This window comes from Melopsittacus undulatus, chromosome 9, assembly GCF_012275295.1.
Source record: "Melopsittacus undulatus isolate bMelUnd1 chromosome 9, bMelUnd1.mat.Z, whole genome shotgun sequence".
NCBI lineage: Eukaryota > Metazoa > Chordata > Aves > Psittaciformes > Psittaculidae > Melopsittacus > Melopsittacus undulatus.
In genome coordinates, this window is record NC_047535.1 from 14,913,365 (window position 1) to 14,938,630 (window position 25,266).

The 25,266-nt window shown below is 40.0% G+C and overlaps 1 protein-coding gene across 1 annotated transcript in view; it reads left to right on the forward strand.

The window, feature by feature from the left end:
- Positions 1–25,266, forward strand: part of CIB2 (calcium and integrin binding family member 2) — a 46,063-nt gene that overhangs the window by 15,358 nt on the left and 5,439 nt on the right. The window contains exons 3-4 of the mRNA XM_034066175.1: positions 865–899; positions 15,428–15,539. Of these exons, the coding sequence (XP_033922066.1) occupies positions 865–899; positions 15,428–15,539 (147 nt within the window). The remainder of the gene's footprint in view (positions 1–864; positions 900–15,427; positions 15,540–25,266) is intronic.

The following is a 25,266-nucleotide window of genomic DNA, read 5'->3' on the forward strand; positions in this document are numbered from 1 at the left end:
CACAGCACCTGAATATATAACTGCTTGTGTGATTGATGCAGAAATACATGAATGCAAACTATTTTTCTGATCATATTGTGGTTCTTCTGTGAAGTATGAGAATTGCTCGAGCAAAACCAAGATGTTCATGAAGAGAATATTAAACCAGTGTAAATGCAGTCCCACCACAGAGCCATTTAGAATGCAAGTTAATGCCTGTAAGCTCCTCTTTCAGGTTCAGCCAGCTCTACTTTGCATTCTAGTAAGTTATTTCAATTTCTGTTGATACACAGGGGAGGCTGGACAGTTTGCCTTCTGTTTGGAGCAGGGCCTTTCCTTTTATCCATGTTTCTGACTTGGGGAGTTTGCAGCCTTTGCCAGTGACTACAGTGCAAAGTCATTGTTAGCAAAAAGAATTAATAACTAATAAATCAGTACATTATTTTTATTATTAAATTGAGTGTCTTTAATAGAGGAATACTCCAAGGTAGAAGATAGTTTCCTTTACCTATTTGTTACTTGTAGCTTTCTAGATCCATTTATTGAATGTTTTTGGCCTATACATTACTTTTTGGTTTATTTTTGTTTCTGGTCTGGTCATTCCACAGTGGAGAAGTACATCAGCAGCCTGTTGGTTTTACGTTTTATTTTTCTCCTAAAGTTTCACATTAACAATATATTTTTACTGATAGCCCTGTCCTTAGGATGTTTCAGTTATTTTACAGTGTATATTGTTTCTGAGTCAGAAGCAGATGGTACACAAATACAATCTTTAATGTTTTTCTACCAGATCTAAGTTTGCTTCCAAAAGGTTGAAAAGTGATTATTTGCAGGATTGTTTTTCACTATTTCTCTAGTACAATAATACTTTCTGGTTTTTAACAGGATTGCACATTCTTCACTCGGAAGGAAATCCTTCGGTAAGTAGACTGCATTACATTTTTTTCTTCATGATGAGTATGGAAGGGACTAAATCTTTTCTAACTTGTGAGGAAACCACATAAAGCCAGGTAGTCCGTGTGAGTGAATGAGTGTAGGATTGACACAAGATATACTTACAATATTTGAATGTGTCTAAGAAAACAGATAGTGAGCAGCTTAATGTCAATATCATCAACTTTTCTAGGGATGAGCCATTGAACAGCTGCGAGCCAGCAGCTTTCTATGAAAGGCATTTGCTGCCTTTCTGCTCAGTTACACCAATGAGTGCACACCATTCAGTCAGTTCAGGGTTTGGTATGGGCTGAAGTGTGGGAACAACCGGTGGAACTTCAGTTACAGAGCACTGAGAATGTTTATGTCTGCACAGACTTTCCCTACAGAAAATCATAAATATTGGGGATGCTGTTTGCAATAGAAGGGACTTGGGTTTTTCTCAGTGGTGATAGACTGAACCAAACTGAAATAATTCCTGCTTATGTATATGCTGACTTCTTGCCCTGGATCTTGCCGTGGGTTCTTCACCTTCTAACCATTCAGATTAAGGATCTATAAAAGTATGACATAGATCTTGTCCTGTCAGTACTGCTGCTGTTTCTCAGAGGATGTCTGCCCCTTTAGGGAGTGAGAATAAATCTGTGGTATGTATCTAGACCTTGGACCTCATAATGCTTCAGGATTCTCAAATTTGAATATCTTCTCAGTCATTAAAAAATCATGTTTTTTCCATAAACATTAGTAACTGCTTTGAGATCAAAAATAGACATTGTCTCCGAGAGAAACATTCTTTGCCTCTGCTCTGTTGCTGTAACCCTCAGGAAGACTGATCTTCAGTGACTGTTAAATGCAAAAACTTATGGTCTGGCTTTGAGTGGAGTGCTTTATCTTTTGCTAAAAAAAGGAGGTGGTATTCAAGCTCATTTCTTGCATACTTTGTTCTCATTACACACAGAGGTATGGTGCACTCCTCAGCAGTGCACGATATCTCTGAAACCACTATGCAGTAAGAACACTGCAAACCACCACCTAAGCCAGGATTTAACCTGGTCCAGGACCCTCTCATAGAATTGTTATGGTTTAAAATTTACTCACACTGCTGGAGTACATTTTCATGATACATAATGGTGTGACTGAATTGATCAGAATGTGTGCAGTGAGTGGGTGATAGCTAGCCCAAAGATAAGCTCAGATTAATGCAGGATGGCTCCAGCGGAGATACTAGTGTGCACAAAAGTGAATTACCATAGCCTGGATGGAACTTGTTTGGCAAAGCAGATGTCAGGCTGCCAACCTCTAGGAATGATGTGCAATTGCTGACTGTGAAGAGCTATCATTCTGGATTTGTGACACCCTACAAAAAGTCGTTCAGCCTAAATAAAAATTATAAAATAACAGAATGGTTTGGCTTGGAAAGGACATAAAGAGCATCCAGTTCCAACCCTCTGCCATGGGCAGGGATGCCTCACACTAGACCAGGCTGCTTCAAGCCCCTTCCAACCTGGCCTTGAACACTGCCAGGGATAGGGCCACCACAGCTTCTTTGTGCACCCTGTGCCATTGTCCCAATACCCCCAGTGCAAAGAATTTCTTCCTTATATCTAACCTAAATTTGTATATGTACTATAGCCCCAGTTTAAAGAATATGACATAGAATCCAACCAATTTTCTAGCAAGACTGTAACATTGGCCAGGGGAGAATGGCCTCAGAACTGTAAAATAAAGAATTGAAGGTCTCCACAAAAGTTGTAATTGGTAACTGCTGTATCTGAATAGGCAGACATTCTTTTGATCTGGAAAACATTTCCAGACTGTAAATCTGAACCATCATGTGCAACAGAGAAGGCACAGAAAGAGAACCTTGAAAAATACACTGTAAATTTCAAGGCAAGATATTCTAAAGTAATGAAATCAGAAAATGCCATTGTATGGTTGGCAAAGAGAATTCACAGTATTGCAAAATCTGGCCGTGAACTGAAGAGTTGGCAAGTTCTGTTCTTTCTGTGGGTTGCAGTGGATAAAAAACTACTTGTAGAGAATGAGTTTGCAACGTGTGGCTTGGACAAAGTAGGTGAAAACTGACTGAAATGAAGACATGTGAGACAGAACCTGTGCTGAAGTTTGATATCAGGACACTGAAGGCAACGTGTCAGAACAGTCTAAAAATAGCAATAAATGATCTGGATTTGCAAATGTGTTTTACCTACCAGTAGTCTGCAGTTGTTTGTTGGTATGCGCCATATCCAAAACCTGCTGCTGGACTGCATACTGGACCTTTGGTAATAGTAAAACAGGCCAGTTTACTTCAGCAAGTGAGAACACTCCATTGTCCTGCAGGACTGTTGGCAGCATAAAGGACTATCTGAGTAGAAGTGGATCTTTCTTTCCTCTTTGATTTAGTATTTGGACAGTACCACAAATGCCACCGTCCTGGACATAACACTGTTTATCTCTTTCAAAACTGTAATTTGAAACTACATTTGCAGACAGATGATTTCTAATCTTCTTTTTCCCTTGAATGACAAGTGTGACAGAGAAAAGGAGGTCACTGTATTTCATAAGGCTCAATGATAAGGCAAGCAGCATTGCATTATGGAAAAGGTTTGTGTACTGTTCAAGAAGTGAATGCTTTTCTAGCTAAGAGAGCTTGACACGGGGACTGTGGGTGGGATATGGACTTGGGAATTGGAAGCTCCCATTTGCTTTATTACTCTGAGCATCTTTGAAAAATTACCATGTAATTTGTGTTAACTACGCTTAATCCTTCTATGACTTTTGAGTATGAAGATAATATTTCCTGTGTCTGTTTAGATTGCAGGCTCTGCCTGATAAGGATCATGAGAACTGTTTTCATACACTGTGTGCTGAAAGTGGTCTTAGCTGTGGCTTTTACATTTTATGGCACTTAAAAAGCTGTTCTGAATATTATTTTGGGGCTTCTGGTATCTCTGGGAGTTGGTATTGTCATCTGGTATATCTGGTCATTGAAATAGAACAGTGAAGCGTTGAATGTGGCAAACAGTGTGCAAGTTAAACCAACCCTGACAGATTTTTAGTAAGTGCTCTTTGTCTAAAAGGCATAGAAATATAGATGAAGAATTCCATCTTGGTTTGCTTTTCTCTCTTCAGTAACATAGAAGGGCATGAGGGATGCTAATGATAACACCACAAACTGTTATAATTTGTTGTGAAATTGAAGTGTAGCTTCTAATAAGAAATATGGGATGGCCCTCAGCTTGAGTGCAGAGAAAGCCTAATAATACATTTTGTATGTTACAAATGAAGCTGTAAGGTAACAATCTGTTTGCTGAGAAGAGAGCAAAACATGCACTCGGATTCAATTACATTATTGATGTTAGGCTAAAGAAAACTTTTCTGCTTCTGGGCTGTGTATAGGAAATAAGGGAGCCATTGCCTGCATGACTTTGCAACCTGTCTGTATCAAAAAGAGAAAACCCCAAAATATGTGTGAGAAACAGTGCAACATTAGAATGTGCTTGTGTAAAAGGGTATGAGATTAAATTGTGAAACTGTGAAAAATGAATAAAGGACTGTGAAAAATGAATAAAGCTCAATATTAATGTTTGATTGTGTAAACCTTAGAAGAATAAAATCATAAGAGTAGTTCTGTAAAAGCCTAAAATCATGTGAGAAAGAATAGTCACTCCGAATCATTGTACTTCCTCTTCTGCCTTCACCACAGAACGTGATGTTTCTGCTTATTGGGAGCCTCTATAAGTAATCAGTTTATGATATGGCAGATAGTAACACAATCAAAAGTATTTACTGTATACAAACTGCTGAATACCGATGCTGTCTGGGGAACAGACTAGACTTGAGAGGTATCTCTGCATGTCTGAGGTGAAGCTCTAGTGAGTGGGAATATGGTGGGTTATGACCCCCTTGGCTGGCTCACCATCCATTAGCAGGAGTGGGAGTGACAGTACCAGGGAAAGGGCACAGTTGTGGAGGTGAGGGGAAAGAGATGAAGACGGCAGCTCTAATTCAGATCGATTCAAACTGATGTAAGCCAGCATGAGACTGCAATTAGGTGAAATGGTCTAAGTGTTTTTATCTGTCCCTGCAGGAAAAGTAACCCATCAAAAAGCCCAAACAACAACAAATCTATTTTCTGCTGGTTTAATGAGCTGAATCAGCTCTCCAAGGGATCAGATGAGTGCTAAAGCTGGACAAGAACCAGAGTGAGCAGATGCAACTGAAAATGAGGAGAGTGCCAGTTTCAGTACCAGTAAGGTCTTAGACTGGATTAGTCTAACTTGAGTGTGTAAGTCTTTGGTACCAGCATCAAGTTCAGTAAACACAAACACAGGCTGTGGCCGCAGGGGCTGAGGACACATGATCTGAGTGTGGATAATTTGCAAATAATTAGGAAATAGTAGAATTTGTGAATTTAAGGTAAAGAAGAACTAAATGCAGAGTAATGAAAATGGATGTAGGGAAAAATAAATTAGACTGCAGTGATTTTGTGTGTGTGTGTTAGGGCTTTGAAAACATGCCTTTTTTCTTAGGGAGAATGTGGAAATTGGATCAGTGTGTAGAACTTCAGGACACAACCTTGGTACGTGGAAAGAAGCCAAAACACACTGGGAGACTTCCTAAGTGTCTAGAACTTGCCCAGAGGCAGCCACTGTGCATTTGTGAAAAGCAAATCTCTTCCTTTGAGTGGCTGCTCTTATGAGTAAGAGAAAAGAAACAGATGCAACATATCTTTATTTTCCTAAGGCCTTTGATATATTCCTGTATGTGTTAGTCCTTTTGTATCTGTGTAAATGTGCTGATCTCTTGGCTAAGGTGCTATTGAACCTACTTAAAAAATCTGTAAGAATGGTAGAATGGTGTGAAACAGAGGTGAAGAGGGGTGCAGATGCGGTGAAGATCAAGATGAGCTTTTTCTGCAGTGCTCAATGTCTTAGAAGAATTATTAGATCCAAAATGAGCTACAGTACATTTAGACAGTCAAGTACAGGGAACTGAGAAAAATTTTCAAGCACAGAATACACTGTAACCAAAACCCCAAGGGCAAGGAGTTAGCTGGTCTGAGGAATGCAAGCTCCATTGTAACAGACACAAAACCCCCTGCTGCCCTTGCAGAAGAGGGAAATGTGTATTAGGATGCATTAATCTCAGCACTGTCCATAAACCAGAAGAATTCCATTCCAGTCAGCATTGTTGGGACCTCAGTAGCAAGAAACTGTCCAGTTTTGGGCATCACCATTCAAAAACATTTTGTCATACTGGAAAACAGGAGAGAAACGGGAATATCAGATGACAATTACATATGAATAAAGGTTGGAAAAACACTTTATTTGTGGCAATGCATGTGTTTACATAATGTGCTTCTCTTATTATTGTAAATGGGAAAAAATAGTTGAGTTGTCTCTTACAAGGCAGTATTATTCAGTATTGTAAATCTGATTTTCTAGCAGACCAGCTTTTTCTCCAGGAACAAGGCTCCTCTGTCTGCCAGCACATCTGTTTCTCTTTGTCCCTGCAGACTAGTGTGATTGGCGAGTACCCAGGGACTCAGATGCAGGTGTTCTTGGATGTGTGTCCTAGCCAAAGAATATGGAATGTAAATTCAAGTTGTAGAGCTTTAGACTAACTTAACACAGCAAGACAACTGCTGGGGGAACATGGCACTAAATTACCGAATGGAGCACCAGCTTTGAACCTTTCTGTAGAAGAAAAACAGTAATTCTGTGCCTTCTCTGCCTGTTTCTTGGCATGTTCTTGAAGGGTGAAAGGTGAGGTGCAGAGAAACCCTTCTAGCCAATTGAGCTACAATCTGGGTTTTAAATCAGCGACCTGCCTGAGAGTGAAGCTGGGGAGATAAGGATTGGTTCCTTCCAAGCCTCTGGAAAGCCTTCCTTATAAGGGAGCAAATGCAGCAAACTGCAGGAGGTGCTTGCCCCTGTGGAACAAGCTGATCTGCAGATGCAGGGAGGGTTAGAATCCAGCTCCTGTTTTTGTAACATCCAATTTTCCAAACAGTTTTGGGTTCTTATGCAGAAAGGGGAAGTTCCCACATTGTCAGCTTGGGAAAAAAAAGAAGTGAGTACCAAGAGAATAAAGTTTGGGGGAGCTCTATACTATTGGGAATCTTCCTGAGTTTAGTGCAACACTACATAGAAAAAGAACATATATTCTGAAGCTGCTCTTCATCTTCTTGTTAATTATGCTTCTAATATTGTTACGAATAATGTTTCTGTATCCTCTATAAATGAAGAAAAGAAAAAATGCTTCTAGACAATTCCTGCATCTCCTGTACCATCAAGCTTTCATTTTACTGTATTTTAGTCAGTTTGTACCTGTTTTGCTAGACTCAGGTGAGGACAAAATAATGCTCAGTGTTGATGTGTATGGAATCTGGAGTACTGGCAAGTCCAGAGGAGGCTATGAAAATTATAAGGGGGCTCAAGTACCTCCTGTGTGAAGACAGGCTGCAAAAGTTGGAGCTGTTCAGCCTGAAGGAGAGAACATGGTGGAGAGACATCATAGCAGCCTTCCAATATCTGAATGGGGCTACAGGGATGCTGGAGAGCATTAGGGACTGTAGTGGTAGGGCAAGGGGTAACAGGTTCAAACTTAAACAGGGGAAGTTTAGGTTAGATATAAGGAAGAAATTCTTTACTGTCAGGATGGTGAGGCATTGGAATGGGTTGCCCAGAGAAGCTGTGAATGCTCCATCCCTGGAGGTGTTTAAGGCCAGGCTGGATAGAGATGTGGTCAACATGGTTTAGTGGGAGGCATCCCTGCCCATTGCAGGAGGTTGGAGCTAGATCATCTTAAGGTCCTTTCCAACCCAAACCACTCTGTGATTCTATAATAACAATAATCTTTTTTACCTCCTTTGAGGGTGACATTCAAAAGCCATCTGGACGTGATCCTGGGCAACCTGCTCTAGGTGCCACTGCTTGGCACAGGGTTGGAGCAGATGGTTCCAGAAGTCCCCTGCAGCCTCATTCACTGTGTGATTTTTATTTTTAATACTTAATTGCCAGCAGCAGAGAGGCCTGGGAGCAGGATTTTCATGATGCTTCAAGGAAGAAAAACCACTCCAACGTGGTTTTCTCTATACTTACTATGCATCATACAGTGAACAGCAGTTGCATGCACAGAAAAGCAAAGCCTTCCTAAGTGCAACTAGATCTTTTAGAATGAATTTATTATTATAAATGATCTGCCCCAAACATTTCTCATGCACAATTTCTTTTTAATTTTACTGCAGATGCTTCAGGAGGATTTTTACCTGGTATTGTCTGGAATGAATTTCCACTGCTGCATTGCAGAGATAAAAGAAGACTTAACATGTTAACTAAGAGCTGGCAGAAGGCTCTTTCTCTTCCTTTTATGCTGCCTTTTAACAACCTGATTTCTGTGTCCAGTTAATAACTTCAAGTGAAAGCATAGAAGGGGCAAGGCATGCCAGTAACAGAAATGTAAACAAGTGCCTTCACCTTTTAACTCCTCCTGCTTGAGTTTCCCACTATTCTTTATTCTTTATCCTTTCGTCAAAGGATGGCAATTTAGTGAGTTGTGATTCCAGTTTCCATCAGACTGGTGCCTTCAGATGTGGCACCAAGTTTCCTGTCATTTTTGTTTTAGCTTCGTATGGTAGACCTCTTTCCCTAATAGACTGTTCTAAACTCTTGCAGTCCTTGGAGGCAGGAATTCACTGAGAGAATGCTGCAGTAGAGATTTATGCCTTAGTTGCCATATGCAACATTTAACTGTTGTTGCCAAAGCAGTTTGTGAATGTATAGCATAAATGTGAGACTTTACAAGTACGTTCCTTGTGAGTTGCAGGCAGCTCCTAAGGCTTCCTCAGTTTCTCAGTCCCAGATTAAAGAACCTCCTTCTCTCAGAGCAATGGCAACTTCTTCTCTGTGTGTTGCAGACTTAAGGATATTAAGTCTCTCTGGATCTGTTCCCCAGCTCTCCAATCACACATGTGTCCATCTGCAATAATAACAGTATAGGACAAGAGAGCATGTGCACCTCAACAGTCTTTGCAGCATCAGTTGTAAATCAGTTCCCATCAGTGTCATTGCATCAGCCTGATGTGTTCTGTTCTGTGGTCTGTGCGATCCCATCTTGAGATCTGTCCTTTTCTAGAGTAGGCTTGTCAGTGCTCTTTCTTGCTGATCTCTGGAGTGGTGAATTCTTTGCATATTACAAAAAGTCCTTCTCCAGCTGTTCTGCTCAACTCTGGCATCAGGACAAAAGCCTATAGCTTTGATAGTGGTGAATAACTGAAAGTGCAACTGAACAGCAGCAAGAAAGCTTCTCCGGACCTGCTGCTTCCCTAGATTATTCTGTTCTGTACAGGCAGTCTGTGGTCAGGTCATGCACAAGCCCTGTGTGGGACCGTTCATCAGCATTCATGGGTTTCTTTCATTGTTCCGAGTAAGCCATTTTGCTGCTTATTTTCTGTGAATATGCAGAGCAATCTAGAATTTACTCCTGGGGTGGTTTTGATTGTAATGTTAAAGTCTGAGTGGATTCCTGTTATTTAGGAGTAAACTGGGTATATATTGCTGAATAAAAATGTTTTCCCTTTCAACATAAATCAAATGACTGGTACTATGAAGGCAGGAGAGTTGGTGAGATGTTTCTTAGGTTTTAAAGGCCTCTTCTTATTTCTAATAAACTATCTGTTACAAGCTTTTATCTTTTGTTTTCAGCACTCCTTTAGTGCAAAGTTCTTATTACAAAGGCTGCCGGCTAGCTATAAAATGTTGTCACTCCATTTAATGATGGTGATTTATGTATGTGAAGCCAAGGAAGACTGCTCTGTGTTTTAACCCACCCACTGGTGACCTTGGGTGCAATCTGATTTCAAGTGAAATAGCAAATTAAAACAACCCCTGCAGGGTGTAAGCTTGGAAATCTCTGTTTCCAGGTCTGCACAGGTACAGCTGGAGGCTCTGCTGTGAGGTTAGAGACATCCCAGTCAAGTGTGTCCAGCAAATAACCTCGCAGTGTCACCCTTGCTGACTTCAGGATGCTTCACCCTTGAGAACTGGGGACAGACTCTGACCCACCTTTTACTGTGTAAAATACCCAAAGTGGGAGAAAGCAAGTTAGCATAGACAAGCAGTAAGCTGTCTGGAGGCAGTACAGTGCCTTGGTGGGGGTTTGTTCTGAGCACAGCTTTTCTGGTTTTCATTGGTTGATGGGAAGATGAAGAGATTTTAAACTTTCAGCTGCCTACAGGGGTGAGACTTGTTCTGCTCTTACTGATTAGGTTAATTGAATACAAACAGTAAATTCCTATTTACTTGCACAGGCAATGCTGCAGTTGCAAATGTGCAGTTACTTCAAGGAGATGACTGAAAACTTTTGTGTTTTCAAACACATAATTTTCCTGAAGCTCACTGCAGTTTCTGAAGTGTTAGTGCTTATTCAAGGGAGGTGGGTGGATGGGCTTGGAACTTCTGCAAGGGCAGTTTGAGTTTAGACTAGGTTAAAGTGATACACAATCACAGCCTTAATCCTTGAATATAGTACATCAAGCTTAAATGCTCTCATCTGTGAAGGGAAGACCCTAGCCAACACTGCCAGCTTTTCCTCTCCTTCTTCCATGCAGATACATAAGGCATCCTGGAAACAAAGAGAGTCCATCCGGGAAGGTGAAGATGCTTCTGCATGTATCCAGAAGAATTGTTTTGAAGTGATTATCACTCCATGATCTGTAATTACTACTGCAAAGACAGTGAGGCTGGTTGCAGGGCCTGCCCTTCTGAGCATATGTAGTGGTCTGTATGTGGTAATGGCAATCTTCCCAAATCTATGTGTTCAGATGACACTGCAAAACCCCTGACAAGACACAAATGTTTCTGTGATGAGCTCTGACAACTAAAGCAGCTTTAGGTTATTTTCAGAGATGCTTCTTGTTGAGTAAAAGGGCAAAAAGCCTTTCCTCTGTAGGTCACAACTGCTCTGATGTATTCAACTCACCTGAAGTGCCTTCTGCTTCTCTAAGAACAGGAGAAATATTACAGCCTTTACCACAGAGACTGGTTTATTTTCTATTTATAGTTAGTAATTAATGTTATTGAGAGATGTGTCAGAGGAGATAGTAATATGTACAGTACCAAACAGTGCAGCACTGGGGAGATGGTTACTGAGTCTGACTCACAGCACTGGTCATGGTACTTGGTCCAAGCATGGCAGTGGCATGATAAATTGATGTAGTGATGTATTGCACAAAGCCAGGAGGATTGTGGGTGTAAATAAACCTCATGTCTGCTGATCTTTACATTGTGGTATAGAACAATCAGAAATGCATCCAGTTTACTTGCCAAAAAGTAGGTATTCACCCAGTGTAATGTGGATTACTCCAGTAAACAGAAGCATTACTGAAACTCATGCAAAAAGACATGTGGCTTTCTCAGAATCCTTGAAGAGGCTGAGGCAGCTCTGTCATTTCTTTAACCTGTTATCTACAAAATCTGGCCACTTGAGAAACTGGCAATGCAGTTTGCCATAAACCAGTGCATGGTGTCCCTGAAAAAATTGCTAGCATAAAGAGCTTTGAGTGGGAGAAGGTGTTACTATTTTCTGTTGTTCAGTTGGTTGGGATTTTGTGTTTGTTTTACTATAAAGGCTAATGGAGCCTGTGCAGCATATTGCATATTGGTTTTGGAACCTAAACTAGAGAAATCTTATGTCCTTTTTCACTGTGATGTTAGCTAATCATGCCATGTAATGAAGCTGGCACAAATAGAGTTGCAGGATTCTTGCAGATAAAATCGTGTGAAATTTGCTGTAATTTAGTTTGCAGAAGTTGGATCACAGCTACTTGCTACAGACTCATTTGGATGCTTTAGTGTGAAATCCACTCAGGTGGAAAGCACTTACACCTACAGATATCAGAGCGATTTGGTGAATCAATGGAAGAGCTAGTGGGAGGAGAACAGGGTACCAGAGCTGCCCTCAGATCTGTGGTTAGTTATTTGCAGGTTTCTGTGTCCATCAGAAGCCTTCCAACTGTCCTAGCAGAGTCCTGCTGAGCTATGTCCTGGAAAGCTGTTTGCTTACTAGTGGCTGGCAACTCCTTTCTGCTCCTCTTCAGAGATAAAAGAAAGACTTTAAAGGGATTGACTGGGAACATATTATCTTAACAGATTTCTGTGAAAATTAATCTTATCTGCATTATGGATGTTTCTGAATAGAATAGAGGTGTAGAAACTGGACATACTAACATGTATAGGTAGGGATGTGTGTTATGCTAAAGATGTTTGGTGGGGGAGTTGTCTTCTTGCTTTGGTTGTTTTTCCCCACCTCGCATCCCTGGGCCATGCATTTTCCTTTCTGATTGCAAAAATTGAGTTCTGTTAGCAGATGTGGTGTTTAACTTGGTGCTTCTGGCTATGACTCCTTGCAGAAAAGAAAGAGGAATTTGTTCCATTATAATCTGTGGCAGCAAGCTAAAGGAACTTGTTTATTCTGTGTCCTTTTGCAATGTTTTTAGCTAAAATCTAATCCCTTCTGAGGGCTTTTGGGAGATGCTTTCTGAAATGAGTGTATTTTACATTGTGTGGAGGTGTGAATGGGCTAGGCTAGGATCATTTTTCCTGATGGAACTGCAAAAGCTCATTGTCTGAAGTAGTAGGAAAACCGAAGTAATTGTGCTTACCCTGGTGCCATCAGATGGACCCACCACTGATGCCCTACCACAGTAAGAGGAGTGCTTTTGCTGGCCTTATCTGGAAAGACAGAGTAGCTGATACCTAGGGACAAGAAAGGCAGTTCTAATGCAAAACCTAGCTGCTCTTCTAAGTGCCCTTCAATTAACATCCCAAATCCTTCCAGCTGAAAAGTCAGATTCTTCTTCCAGCTGCTGTAGAGTTTGGAATCGTTTCAGTATAAATAGGTGGTTTTCATTTCTGTGGGCAAGATGGTCAATTCCGGGAGCAAGAAATAAATGATAGGTTTACTTTGCACTGATATTACATGTTGTAAAGGGACTAAACCTTTGTCCTGAGAAATGTCAGTAAGTAGCTAGTAGAGCTATGGCTGTGTCCTCTCTTTGATCTCTCTCCCTCTAAGCCTTCATCCTTGAAACAAGATTGTTGCTTCACAGCAGATAGTGCCTTGGACACAACATTGCCACCTGTCACATGCCTTACGAAGGTATTCCTTGTGTTAGAATAATGTTCCTTGCTCTGTAGATATTTGTTCCATAACCTCTTACTTAATTTGGTGAGCATCATAAGAAGCTAATATTTCTGTGAAAATAGTACTGAGTATTAGGTCTCTGTGGGTCACAGTGGTGACAGTCAAGTGCTGCTTTGTGCACCTGTAATAAGTACTTTTTATTTGTCATCTTAGGATTCAGTTTCTATTGTAGCACTGTGTTATTCCCAGTACAAAGGAACTTTAAATTCCCACTGTTGTGGGTGGTTTTTTTTGTCACTGTTAATAGGTTCTTGAGATATGCTTGTGATTCAGTAACAGATACTTTCCCACTACATTCCCAGACTTTTGTCACATGTTCATTCCCAGTAGAAATTGACGCAGCAATATTTTTTTGTTGCAGACAAGAGGTTTCTTGAGAGTTCTTTATTGGAAACTAGGAGAAATTCCATACCTTGCATTTTAGATTACTATAATAAGCTTAGTAAACTATGAAACACGGATCACTTTATCCCAATCCCATCTGTGTCTTCTGAAACACATTATGAATCATAGAATAGTTAGGGTTGGAAAGGACCTTAAAATCATCCAGTTCCAACCCCCCTGCCATGGGCAGGGACACCTTACACTAAAGCATGCCACCCAAGGTTCTGTCCAACCTGGCCTTGAACACTGCCAGGGATAGAGCATTCACAGCTTCCCTGGACAACGCATTCCAGTGCCTCACCACCCTCACAGTAAAGATTTTCTTCCTTACAACCAATCTAAACTTCCCCTGATTAAGTTTTAATCCATTACACTTTGACCTATCACTACAGTCCCTAATGAATAGTCCCTCCCCAGCATCCCTATAGCCCCCCTACTCCTTTAAGATGCCCAGTTCAGTGTCTGTTTTCATAGTCCTGTTGGATGAGGCAGATCAAATGCAGAGAGGTCTAATACTGGAAAAAACAGTTAAGACAATCCTGGCAGTTAAAATAAGCAGGCCTTGCTGGCTGGTGTGTTTTGGAATGGTGCCCACAATGGTCAAGCTGTTCCAATGATTAATGTGTTATTTTCATGAAGACCAGAACACCATTTTAGTATTCTGGCTTTAAAAGGAAAATCCATAGGTGGATATTTGATTTGAAAGGTTTGCTTTCCTTTAAGTGCTTTTAAGCTGTTTTTTTCTGTTGTATTCAGGGGCATCTTTGTAGCTGCTGTTTACAACAGAGAAATCAGTTGCTGGAGTGGGAAATGGCTATTGCATCTTGAATTACACAGTATTGATGAAATGTCAGGGTGAGCTGTGGTCAGCAGCTGAAATATGCTGAGATCAGTGGATATTTGATTTCCTGTATGGCACAATATATTGATGTACAGTGTAAAGACATGAGTTTCCTAAGATCCAGACAAAACATGTTTCTATGTTCCATTTCACATGTTGTGTGGCACATCATAATCATGCCCAAAGAAATGCTGAGAAAAGAGATGCTTGTGGATTATTTCCTCCTAGTTTTAGAAATTTATTGCCCTTATTAATCTGAAATAGCTCAGTTTCATGTGTGACTGACTGAGGGGTTGCTGAAGGTAGAGCTGGAAAGGTGCAGGGGTTGGTGAGATATTACTTCCTGTATTACCAGTTTGTTTATGTTCTGCTCTTTCAAACATGTTAATCTTGTTTTGCAGTTTATAGTATACCCTGTATTGTGACTTATTTTCATTATAACAAAAAAATAAATATAGCTTTTAAATATATATAAATAGCACATGTGACCTAATGAGAGACCAGAATACTTTGTGGTAGTACATAAGACAACAAAATGATTGCTTTCTGCCCTAAGCAGTTTAAGAATTACATGTAAGACAAAATTTTCACATATTATAAAAGTTACAGTTTATAGTACATTACATTTATGATGTTTTCTAAGTTTTCTGTGAGCAGCAACTACCTAATCTTCTTTCCTATCTTCTTACACATATGGTATTTCATAGAGGAATGGCAGGTCATACCTTCATGCTAATTATATCACACTCAGATGTGATCCCTGGGTTATACTCACAGTGTTAGTACATTGGCTCAGGTCTACTTCTGTGCATGTGCCAATACGTACAATGTTTATATACTATATGCAGGGAGTGTGTAACACCACTTAGTTATGTACCTCAAGTTATGCATGAGTGTTAGTAGCAGTTACACTAGATACTGCATCAAAGCCCTCTTTTTGTCAAAAAGACGGGAATTTGGTGGGCTCGGTCTTGTCACTAATTATAACGAGAGCTGCAAGACAGATTTGTGTCTGATCACTGTATAAAAGGAATTGGTTACTTAAAATTGGTTATTGGCTGTTTTCTTTCTGCTTGTTTCCAGGTTGCATGGCCGATACCATGAAATGGCACCAAACGTTGTGCCCATGGACTATACAAAGGACCCAGATGTTAAACTACCTATGCAGCTTATAATAAACATGCCTGAGCTAAAGGTATCACTTCTGACTGCTTACAAACTGTATCTTAAGTTGTGTAGTTTATCTGCCAGAGGTTTTGCTGTGTGAGTTTGATATCCTGAAGCAATGTGGCATGCTGAGGTCTACCCTTTCTTGTTACTGTTCAATAGCAAAACCAGCGACAGAAACTGGAAAATATTTAGGTGGATGTCTGTCTTGCAGAGGTACTCAGGGTCGATATTAAATGAGTAGGAAATATAAATCAAGTGGTCTTTCCACTTTGCATATATTGATTCTTAGAAGCCAGTGGGATTTCTGTGTGAAAGCTGGTTAGCAAGCAGAAGTTCTTACCTCATTGTGTTGACAGGAAATTTACCAGATTATTGGTTATTATTTTGTCAGTTCCGCAGTTTAATGTGGTTTCAGTGGGATAAATACAGATTTTTCTCATTTATTTTTTTAACAGTTCATCGAATTCTGCTTTTCTTTCATGGATGGCAGTTATTTGACAGCTTTAAAGTTTTATCATGTAGATACAACTATTTGTTCACTGTTACACTTGCATGAAGTATTGTTAAGCTTTTTAACAGCCATAACATAAAAACCTTGTAACTGATGGCCTTCCACTTCATTTTAATGATTTAGAAATTGTTCCTTAATGTTGTAAGATATCGAATATGGGGGGGGGGGGGGGGGGGAAGCACAGCCATAACCATTCAGGTGTCTTATAAATGTTGCACGTAAGTTTTGTACAACACAAATGTTTGCATTGTTTTTCTTATTACATAAATAATGAAATTAGGCAACTGGCAAAATGACTAACACTTGTGAAAAATGCCCTGTGTTTTAGTTACCTCAAATTGAGTTCCATTTGGAGATAGCAACAAAGATTTAAAACTTGATTATCTAAAATTAGATTTAAGACATAACTAGGTATCAAAACCAGTAGCCTGCAAGAAGTTGCTAGCACAAGCGGACCTAATGAGGCCCTCGGGCTGTATTCTGAAGTCTAGTATTAAATGACTCAATGGAGCTAAAGGTTAGGAATTGGAATGCCTGATCTAAGTCATCTTTGTATGAGATCATGGGATCAGATTAAGATATCAGCAGATGAATAGAGAACAGTCATGCACAACTTTTCACAAGGACAAGGAAGTATTCCATGAAATTACCTACAGCCAGCTGCCATAGTGTGGATATATCAAGGAACTCATTGCCACAAGGCATTTTGGCAAAGACAGCATTAGTCTGCAAAAATTACTTAAGTGCTTTTTGGAGCAGAATGCTACAGATTGCTATTAGAAGGATCGCTGTGTACATCTCCCCTAGAAGCAATCCCTAGACCTGCTGGATTTACCCAAGGTGATTTAATCAAAGGACTGCTTTTAGCAGTTACTTGGAACCAGTCATCTGAAGCTTACCAGCTAGTACAAAAGGAAGAAGATGGTTCATCTTGAAATAGGAATATTTGCCTGACTTACTGAAGTGCTCTTACTTTGGATGGACAGCTGTATTAAAAATGCAAATCAGTGTTGTATGGAATACAGTACAAGAAAAATTACTAACAGTCTTAACTATGTGAATATAAACTATGCAGCTTTTTTTAGTAGTGGGGAGGATGAAATAGTATTGTCTAAATATGTGGGAGCATCTTGAAGTATTCTGATTGTTTTCAGCCATCTATTATTTCTGCTTATGCATAAATATTGAATTCTCTTTGTGGTAAAATGTATCATCTCCAAGTGGTTGTGATTCATTCATCCATTACTGCAAGTGGTTTTATCTCTCTAACATGTCTGCAGATCATTCATCACTGTAGCATCTTAGGTGCTTCTACTGGCACTTCTGGAATGGACAATAAGTGTTCTTTAAGTTTTATGTTGTTATCTCTAGGATATTGATAGTGCAGTATGAAATTCTCTGTCTCTGTTACGTGACTTCAGAGTTGAGCTGCCAGGTTACTGAGAGTTGCCTTGTGAAAAGTAAAGGCTGAGTTCAGTAAGGAAGGTGAGAAATGATAATCACACACGTTCTTTTTGGCTTCAGTGATACAGGATTGAACATAGCAGGGGGGTTGGAACTAGATGGTCTTAAGGTCCTTTCCAACCCTAACTATTCTATTATTCTATGATTCTATGATTTAAGGAACAGCTTGTTTTGTGAGGACACAGAGATTACTATATTTACAAAGAAGCCTGGTACTTAAGATGAAAGAAACCAGAAATTTTATACTGGACTATGATTAGATTTAAAAAACAGGAGCATATCTCACTACCTTAGCAATCTTAGGTGGTAATGATAATAGGCTTCCTTATAGACTTCCATATGTGAGTGGATCCTAATCTATCTTCTTGCACAACATCAAGTCTTTGAGGCTTTCTGACCCTGCTTTAGCAAATGTCTCCAGTGTCATCTAACTTTATTTTATAAAAATAAGAGGACAATACTCAATGTCAGATTTTATACTAAGTCTCTCCGAAGTCTCCTAAGGCTGTGGAAGAACCTTGGAAATGTTGCTGTCAAGCTACTCATTTTATTTCAGGAATTCTAGCAGTTCATAGGGAAAGTGCTTTCAACAGCTAGTGAGCTTGTTTCCAGTAAAACATCAGTTAGAGGAGAGCAGATCTTCCTCTAACTCTTTCAAAACGTTGACACTAAAAGATATTAAAATGCCACCTAGAGTCTCTGTTATAAACCACAGTCAATATGGTCATGGAGCATTTTGTACCTGCCCAGATGGGAGAGGGCAGGAAGAGTCTTTCCCCTAGAGTTCATTTTCCAAGCTAACTAGGTAATAAGTTTAACTCATATTTATGAAGTAAAAAAATACATCTTTAACCTTTGCAACTTGACCAGAGCACTAAATAAATTGTTGAGGTGGTTTTTTTCTTCAGTAAATTTTCATCAAGGTGAGGACAAAGCCAACATTTAAATTTTAAAATAGAACTAAGTGAACTGAATGTCTATTGAATTCTAATAAAATTAGTGATAATTTCAATGCACCTGGCTTTTTTCATATACACATTACATTTCTAGTTACTGGCAATGCTGAGCACAATACCACTGCACGTTCTGACAAATGGGTAGAATCAATGATGCACTTTTCTAAATTAGATTCTGCTACTATAAAGAAAGATCTTTACCTCAGGCTTTGATGTTTTGAGCCAGGATTTTTTGATTTAAAAAGAATGATAAAAAACCCAGCTGATGCTTGCTTACTTCAATTGGTGATGAATTATTCACCAGCTCATGATTCTTAAAAGTTGAAAGTCAGGACAAGAAATAAATAAATAAATAAGGGGCAGATGCTTTAAGCTGATTAGATCTACCATTACACTGAAGTTACCAGAGCTAGTTTACTCCATCTGTTTCAGTGCAGGCTCTGTTCTCTAATTTTGACAATCTTGGACACAGGCAGCAGTCTAATAAAATAACTTGAGGGCATATGGGCTCCTGTGAGATTGCAGCAATTAATACTGCAGGATTGTAACAATGATGTGGGCTGTTTAGGATAAGACCATGTAGAAAGCAAAAGAATCTTTATTTCAAAACAAAACTGATTTCACTCACATTATTCCATCATTCCCACAAACTGAGATGCAGGAATGTAACCTGATGACAGAGATCACGTGTGAGTTGTACAAGTGGGTGGCCATCTTCTTTGTGACACATCCATCCATAATTGTCTGAACCTTCAAATTGGTATGTGGCCCATATCTTGTTTTTGTAGTGTAGAGCAATTCTTCTGTCAGGAGTAGGGCATAAGAGGACTTCCTGGGGGGAACCATTTTTGTTTCATTCACTTTACAGTCCGTTGCTTTCTTTTTTTGGCTCATGCACTATCTTCATTGATCCTCACAGGCCTTGTCATTAGCTGCAGCAGTGAGTGAGGTAGTTCATAAATCCACACGCTACGGAAACAGACTGACCACAGAAATCAGTCAGGAGAAAGAAAGGACACACAGGGAACAGTGAATTGATCACACATTTCAGAAGCAGTGTTAGCACCCTATTTTTGGTAAGTCTAAACATGACTGCATGTGAATGGCTTCAAAAAAAGATTAAAACACTTCCTACATTTCTAATAGGATGGAATTTTAGAAGTGATTTCAATGGGTCCACAGTTTGCAAGCTTTCCATGTAATTGCAATGACACTTGAGGGAGCAGGTTCATTCTTCCCAAGCCCCCACCCCTGCTCTGGCTAGTCTTTGCCTGCAGCTCATCTCGGCATCCAGTTTATTTCTAGTACGGTTCTTGTGTCCCCAACATAAGAAAGACCTGGAACTGCTGGAACAAGTCCAGAAAGGGCCATGAGGATGATCCAGGGGACTGGAGCACCTTCCATACAAAGACAGGCTGAGAAAATGGAGACTGTTCAGCCTGAAGAAGGGAAGCTGCATGGAGATCTCAGAGCAGCTTCCAGCGTCTGAAGCGGCCTACAGGGGTGCTGGAGAGGGACTGTAGCAACAGGACAAGGGACAATGGGTTCAAACTTAAACAGGGGAGATTAGGTTAGATATCAGGAAATTTTCTACATAACTACATAAACTATCTTTGCTAATGTCAGTGGGGACTTATGTTTAAATACAAAAGAGAAAATAATCATCATGTTTCTGTAGACATAAAACTGAGAAGCGTTTTGTAATGACTGTTCAGCATCTCTACCTCAGTTACCTTGACCTGTCTTACAACTTTACTTGCAACCTTTTATTTTCAAAGCACAGTCGGCTGGTGAAAATAGGATACAGCACTTTAATTTGTCAAGCTGCAAAATGGATAGGGCAAAAAAGACAGCTCAGTTCTTTCCTAGAGCCTGTGAGGGAAAGAGGCGAAAGTAACAAGTGACTTGGTAATTTTCAGCTGTAATTTTAGGAGTAAACACTATAATAATTTCTTAGAAAACTAATGACTATGTGTTGTTGTATGTGTTCTAAATATGTGTGTTGGAATAGATGCCACATGACATTCAAAAAGTTATGTCATGTGTTCTCACACAGTTATCTGAGTAGAGAAAGTGATTGTTAACAAGGTGGATGGAACATTTAGGAGGATTATCCAAAGCCACTACAGCAGCATCCATCTGCAAAACAGCAGAGTTTCAGCTGTAACAAAGTTCTTTGTTGTTTCTGTCTCCCCTCTCATTTTTATTGTGAGAGGACAGAAGTAGCTTTTTAAAAAGACAAGGGTAAGTTTCTAGTTTTAAAATTATTCTTTTTTAAACAATTGGTGCTTGATGGAAAGCAATCTTTGAAGGAACAGTATCATTTCCTTTACTCCCTTCCCCCAGAGCTTTTCCTTTAAATATGATGGAACCCTAATCTGTGCTCTTTAGAGCAGAGGTAATGAAATTACAGAAAGGATGTGAAAAGTATCTGTGAAGGTAAGCTAATACTTTCCATTGTGTAAGCTGCAGATATACTGCCTGAAGACACATAATATGAGAAAGTTAAAGGAATCAATATGAGGAAAGATTTTATTTTTCATTTAGGTTTTAGACCTAAGCATGCTTCTTAAATAACTCTTTGCCCAATAGATCTCTATTGAATTCCTTGTTAATTCATCTATATTTTCAAGATCTCTCACATGCCAGATAGATAATTCATCTTATGCAACTGCAATATGCTTATTCAGTCAGGGAGCTCATGCCTAGCATTTCTAATGCAGAAAGTCCTGCGTTTGATACGCACTGCTGATAGGGCCATTTGCATCTGTGTACTCCCTGTTTGTTACCCAATACTGCCTCTAAGATGTCACTTTACAACTGTTACCATGACACTTAGTTTGATGAGGTTTGTTCCAAAGAAAGCAATATATACTTTAGAAATAAAAATTACTTTTCTAATACATTTTCTCATTTCCTCTGATGTTTAGTAATCTCTAATATTAAATATTTAACAAATAAATCTTTTTATTTCTGTATTTTTAGGAAGAAAATGTGCCTTTTTCATGTATTTCAGCCCAAATTAATCTTACTTTGGATTATTAATAAGAGGACAATTTGAAACAATAGAACCCATTGTTTTTCACTGTGTATCTGTATGCATATTCATACCAAAACAGGCATATTTCTAAACACTCAAGTCGTTTACTTTAGCCTTAGCAATACTCACAGATGCACCTCTGCTGTGCCTCCTCTACACATTGCTCACATGATGTGAGTGATCATTATGTATCCTTTTACACCAACTTTCAGCCATCTGGCTAATTCTGGAGTGTTGTTTTTCATTCTAAGACTATAGAGAGACCTGACCCTGCTGCTTTTTTGAGGCTGTTGTCTTTTCATTTTCAGGAATCCCTCTTTTCTATTCTATTTAATGTCTTAGTTATTTTTATTTGTCCTGTGAGCTCAGCCTTACATATTCAGCTCGGAGCACAGTAAGCTTACTACTGTTGTCCCCTTTGAAATCCGTAATCTTGCTCCCTGTTGTGGAATTTCTTTGGTCATGGAACCCTGAAGGAGAATTTGAATTTAGTATTGACTGTTTTAATGGGCTGTCATTTGATCTTATGGCTTTGTGGTCCCTACTTCACCTATCTGTTAGAGCAGCCTTATTTCTGGCCATTGTTTCTGCCAGAAAGACAGAAACAAAAAGATCTTGGCTTTTAGTAGTGAATTTTGAATCTTAGAATCATATAGGTTGGAAAAGACCTTTTAAGATTGTAGAATCTAACAATTAGCACAGCACTGCCAAGTCCACCACTAAACCTTGTCTGTAAGTGCCACATCTACATGTCTTTTAAATACCTCCAGGGATGATGACTTGGGCACTGCCCTGAGCAGCCTGTTCCAGTGCTTAACAGCTCTTCCAGTGAAGAAATTTCTCTGAACGTCCAGTCTAAACCTCTTCTGGTGCAGCTTGAGGCTGTTTCCTCTTGTCCTATCACTTATAACTTGGGAGAAGAGACTTGACACTCACCTTGACCTATTCCTCCTTTCAGGTAGTTGTGGAGAGCAATAACATCCCTCCAGAGCCTCCTTTTCTCCAGGCTGAACAAACTCAATTCCTTCAGCCCAGTTCATTTTACCAACTCTGTTGCCCTTCTCTGGACCTGCTCCAGCACCTGAATGTCTTTCTCGTGCTAAGGGGCACAGAGCTGAACACAGTACTCAAATCCTGACTGTCTTAGGGAATTATGTTTCCAATGTCTGTTTCTCAGATCTCACCTATCCTCAGAAGACTGACACACACACTTAAATGGCTTGTCATTAGATGGGTATTTGCCTTTTTGGCCGACTCCAATTGGAGTCTTTTGGCACACCTTCCATTTCTCTTGGAGAAATTAAGCTTTTGTATGTTATGCTCGTCTTTTAACAAGAGTCCTTAAATTTTTTTCACTATTTGAGCCTAAAACAAAATATATCTTAAATGTTATCTCTCTGTAGGTGACAGATTTCATTATTCTTCCAAGTTTCCCCTTGATTCAGTTGAACACCTTTATCTTCAGCTCTTGTTGTAAGCTGCTGCACACCATTTAACAGTTGTTGAATTTCACTTCAGAGGCAGCTGCATATTAGTGCTAAGTAGCCCAATTCTTGTAAGGTACTTTGTGTTCCTTTAAGGTGAAGGATACTAGATAAATATAAAACATCAGTCTGTTCAAGTACCTTTGCTTTGGACATAGAATCATAGAACAGTTAGGATTGGAAAGGACCTCAAGATCATCTAGTTCCAACCCCCCTGCCATGGGCAGACACACCTCACACTAAACCATATCACCCAAGGCTTCATCCAACCTGGTCTTGAACACTGACAGGGATGGAGCATTCACTACCTCCCTGAGCAACCCATTCCAGTACCTCACCACCCTAACAGTAAAGAATTTCTTCCTTATATCCAGTCTAAACCTCTGCTGTTCAAGTTTCAACCCGTTACCCCTTGTCCTGCAGTCCCTAATGAATAGTCCCTCCCCAGCATTCCTGTAGGCCCCCTTCAGATACTGGAAGGCTGTTATGAGGTCTCCACGCAGCCTTCTCTTCTCCAGGCTGAACAGCTCCAACTTTCTCAGCCTGTCTTCATATGGGAGGTGCTCCAGTCCCCTGATCATCCTCGTGGCCCTCCTCTGGACTTGTTCTAACAGTTCCATGTCCTTTTTATGTTCAGGACACCAGAACTGAACACAATACTCCAGGTGAGGTCTCACGAGAGCAGAGTAGAGGGGCAGGATCACCTCCTTTGACCTGCTGGTCACACTCCTTTTGATGCAGCCCAGGATATGGTTGGCTTTCTGGGCTGCAAGCGCACACTGAAGCTGGCTCATGTTCATTTTCTCATTGACTAACACCCCCAAGTCCTTCTCCGCAGGACTACCATGAATTTCCTTTTTGCCCAACCTGTAGCTGTGCCTGGGATTGCTCCGACCCAGGTGTAGGACCTTGCACTTGTCATGGTTAAACTTCATGAGGTTGGCATCAGCCCACCTCACAAGTGTGTCAAGGTCCCTCTGAATGGCATTCCTTCCCTCTAGCGTATCAACAGAACCACACAGCTTGGTGTCATTGGGAAACTTGCTGAGGGCACACTCAATTCCATTGTCTGTGTCAGCGACAAAGATATTAAACAAGACCAGTCCCAACACCGATCCCTGAGGGACACCACTCGTTACTGGTCTCCAGCCAGACATTGAACCGTTGACCACAACTCTTTGAGTGCGACCATCCAGCCAGTTCTTTATCCACCAAGTGGTCCACCTATCAAATTGATGACACTCCAGTTAAATGGAGTTAAATGGAGACATTAAATGGAGACATGCTGCTTGTATTTTTTTTAATCTCCATGGGCATGCAGAAAATGTGTTCTATAGATGCATCTCTTCTATGTGTGAATTATAAAGAAAGACTTAAAGTAAAGTGAAAAATAATATTTTCTGGTCATTTACCTCAAATATAGCTGTTTTATGAAATTTCATTGAAAGTAATCGAGTGATTTCTGAATGCCTGTTAGCTAAACTTATAGGAAAATAAGAAATTAAATGGATATACAATTGAACTCTGAGTTTTCACAATACTGCTTTTTCTAAAGCCCAATAAAATGGTGCATGCATATTAAAAACAATGAACATGATATGCTACCACCAAAGCTGCTGGCAGCTATAGGACATCAGTATGTTAGTGTCTTGGCTTCAGGTGTGGTCTGTAGAACAGCTTTGATGAGGTGCTGCTCACAGCCCAAATTATGTTTGTGCAGTTTGTTCATTTTCAGCTAAATTCATAGAATCCTGGAATGGTTTGGGTTGGAAAGGAACTTGATTTCATCCAGTTCCAACCCCCTGCCATAGGCAGGGACCCCTCACACTAGACCATGTTGCCTGAGGCCCTGCCCAGGCTGGCCTTGAACACTGGCAGGGATGGAGCATTTACCAGTTCTTTGGGCAACCTGTGCCTCACCACCCTCACAGTAAAGAATTGAATAGATTTTCCCAGTTTTATAGCTGTAGGTATAATTCATTTTGGGTTTTCACATAATTGTGAGGAAGATGTCTTCTTACTGTAAAAACATTGGGTTTGGACTTCAGCGTAATGAAGCAACTTGTGCTTGCTTGTGTGTTTATGGTTTTAGGATATTGCCCTATTCAGGATAGGTTCAACACCAACTTGGCTGATGGAGTGTTAGAAAGAGATGCTAGTATCATCTCCTGCAGAAATGAAGTTTCATTTAAAACTCCAGAGTCTGTGGTCAGTTCAACCAGAGGTAGGGTATTGATGTGTATGAGTGAAAATGGAAGACTTCAATATTCTACTGGGATGTTACTCTATATCCTTAA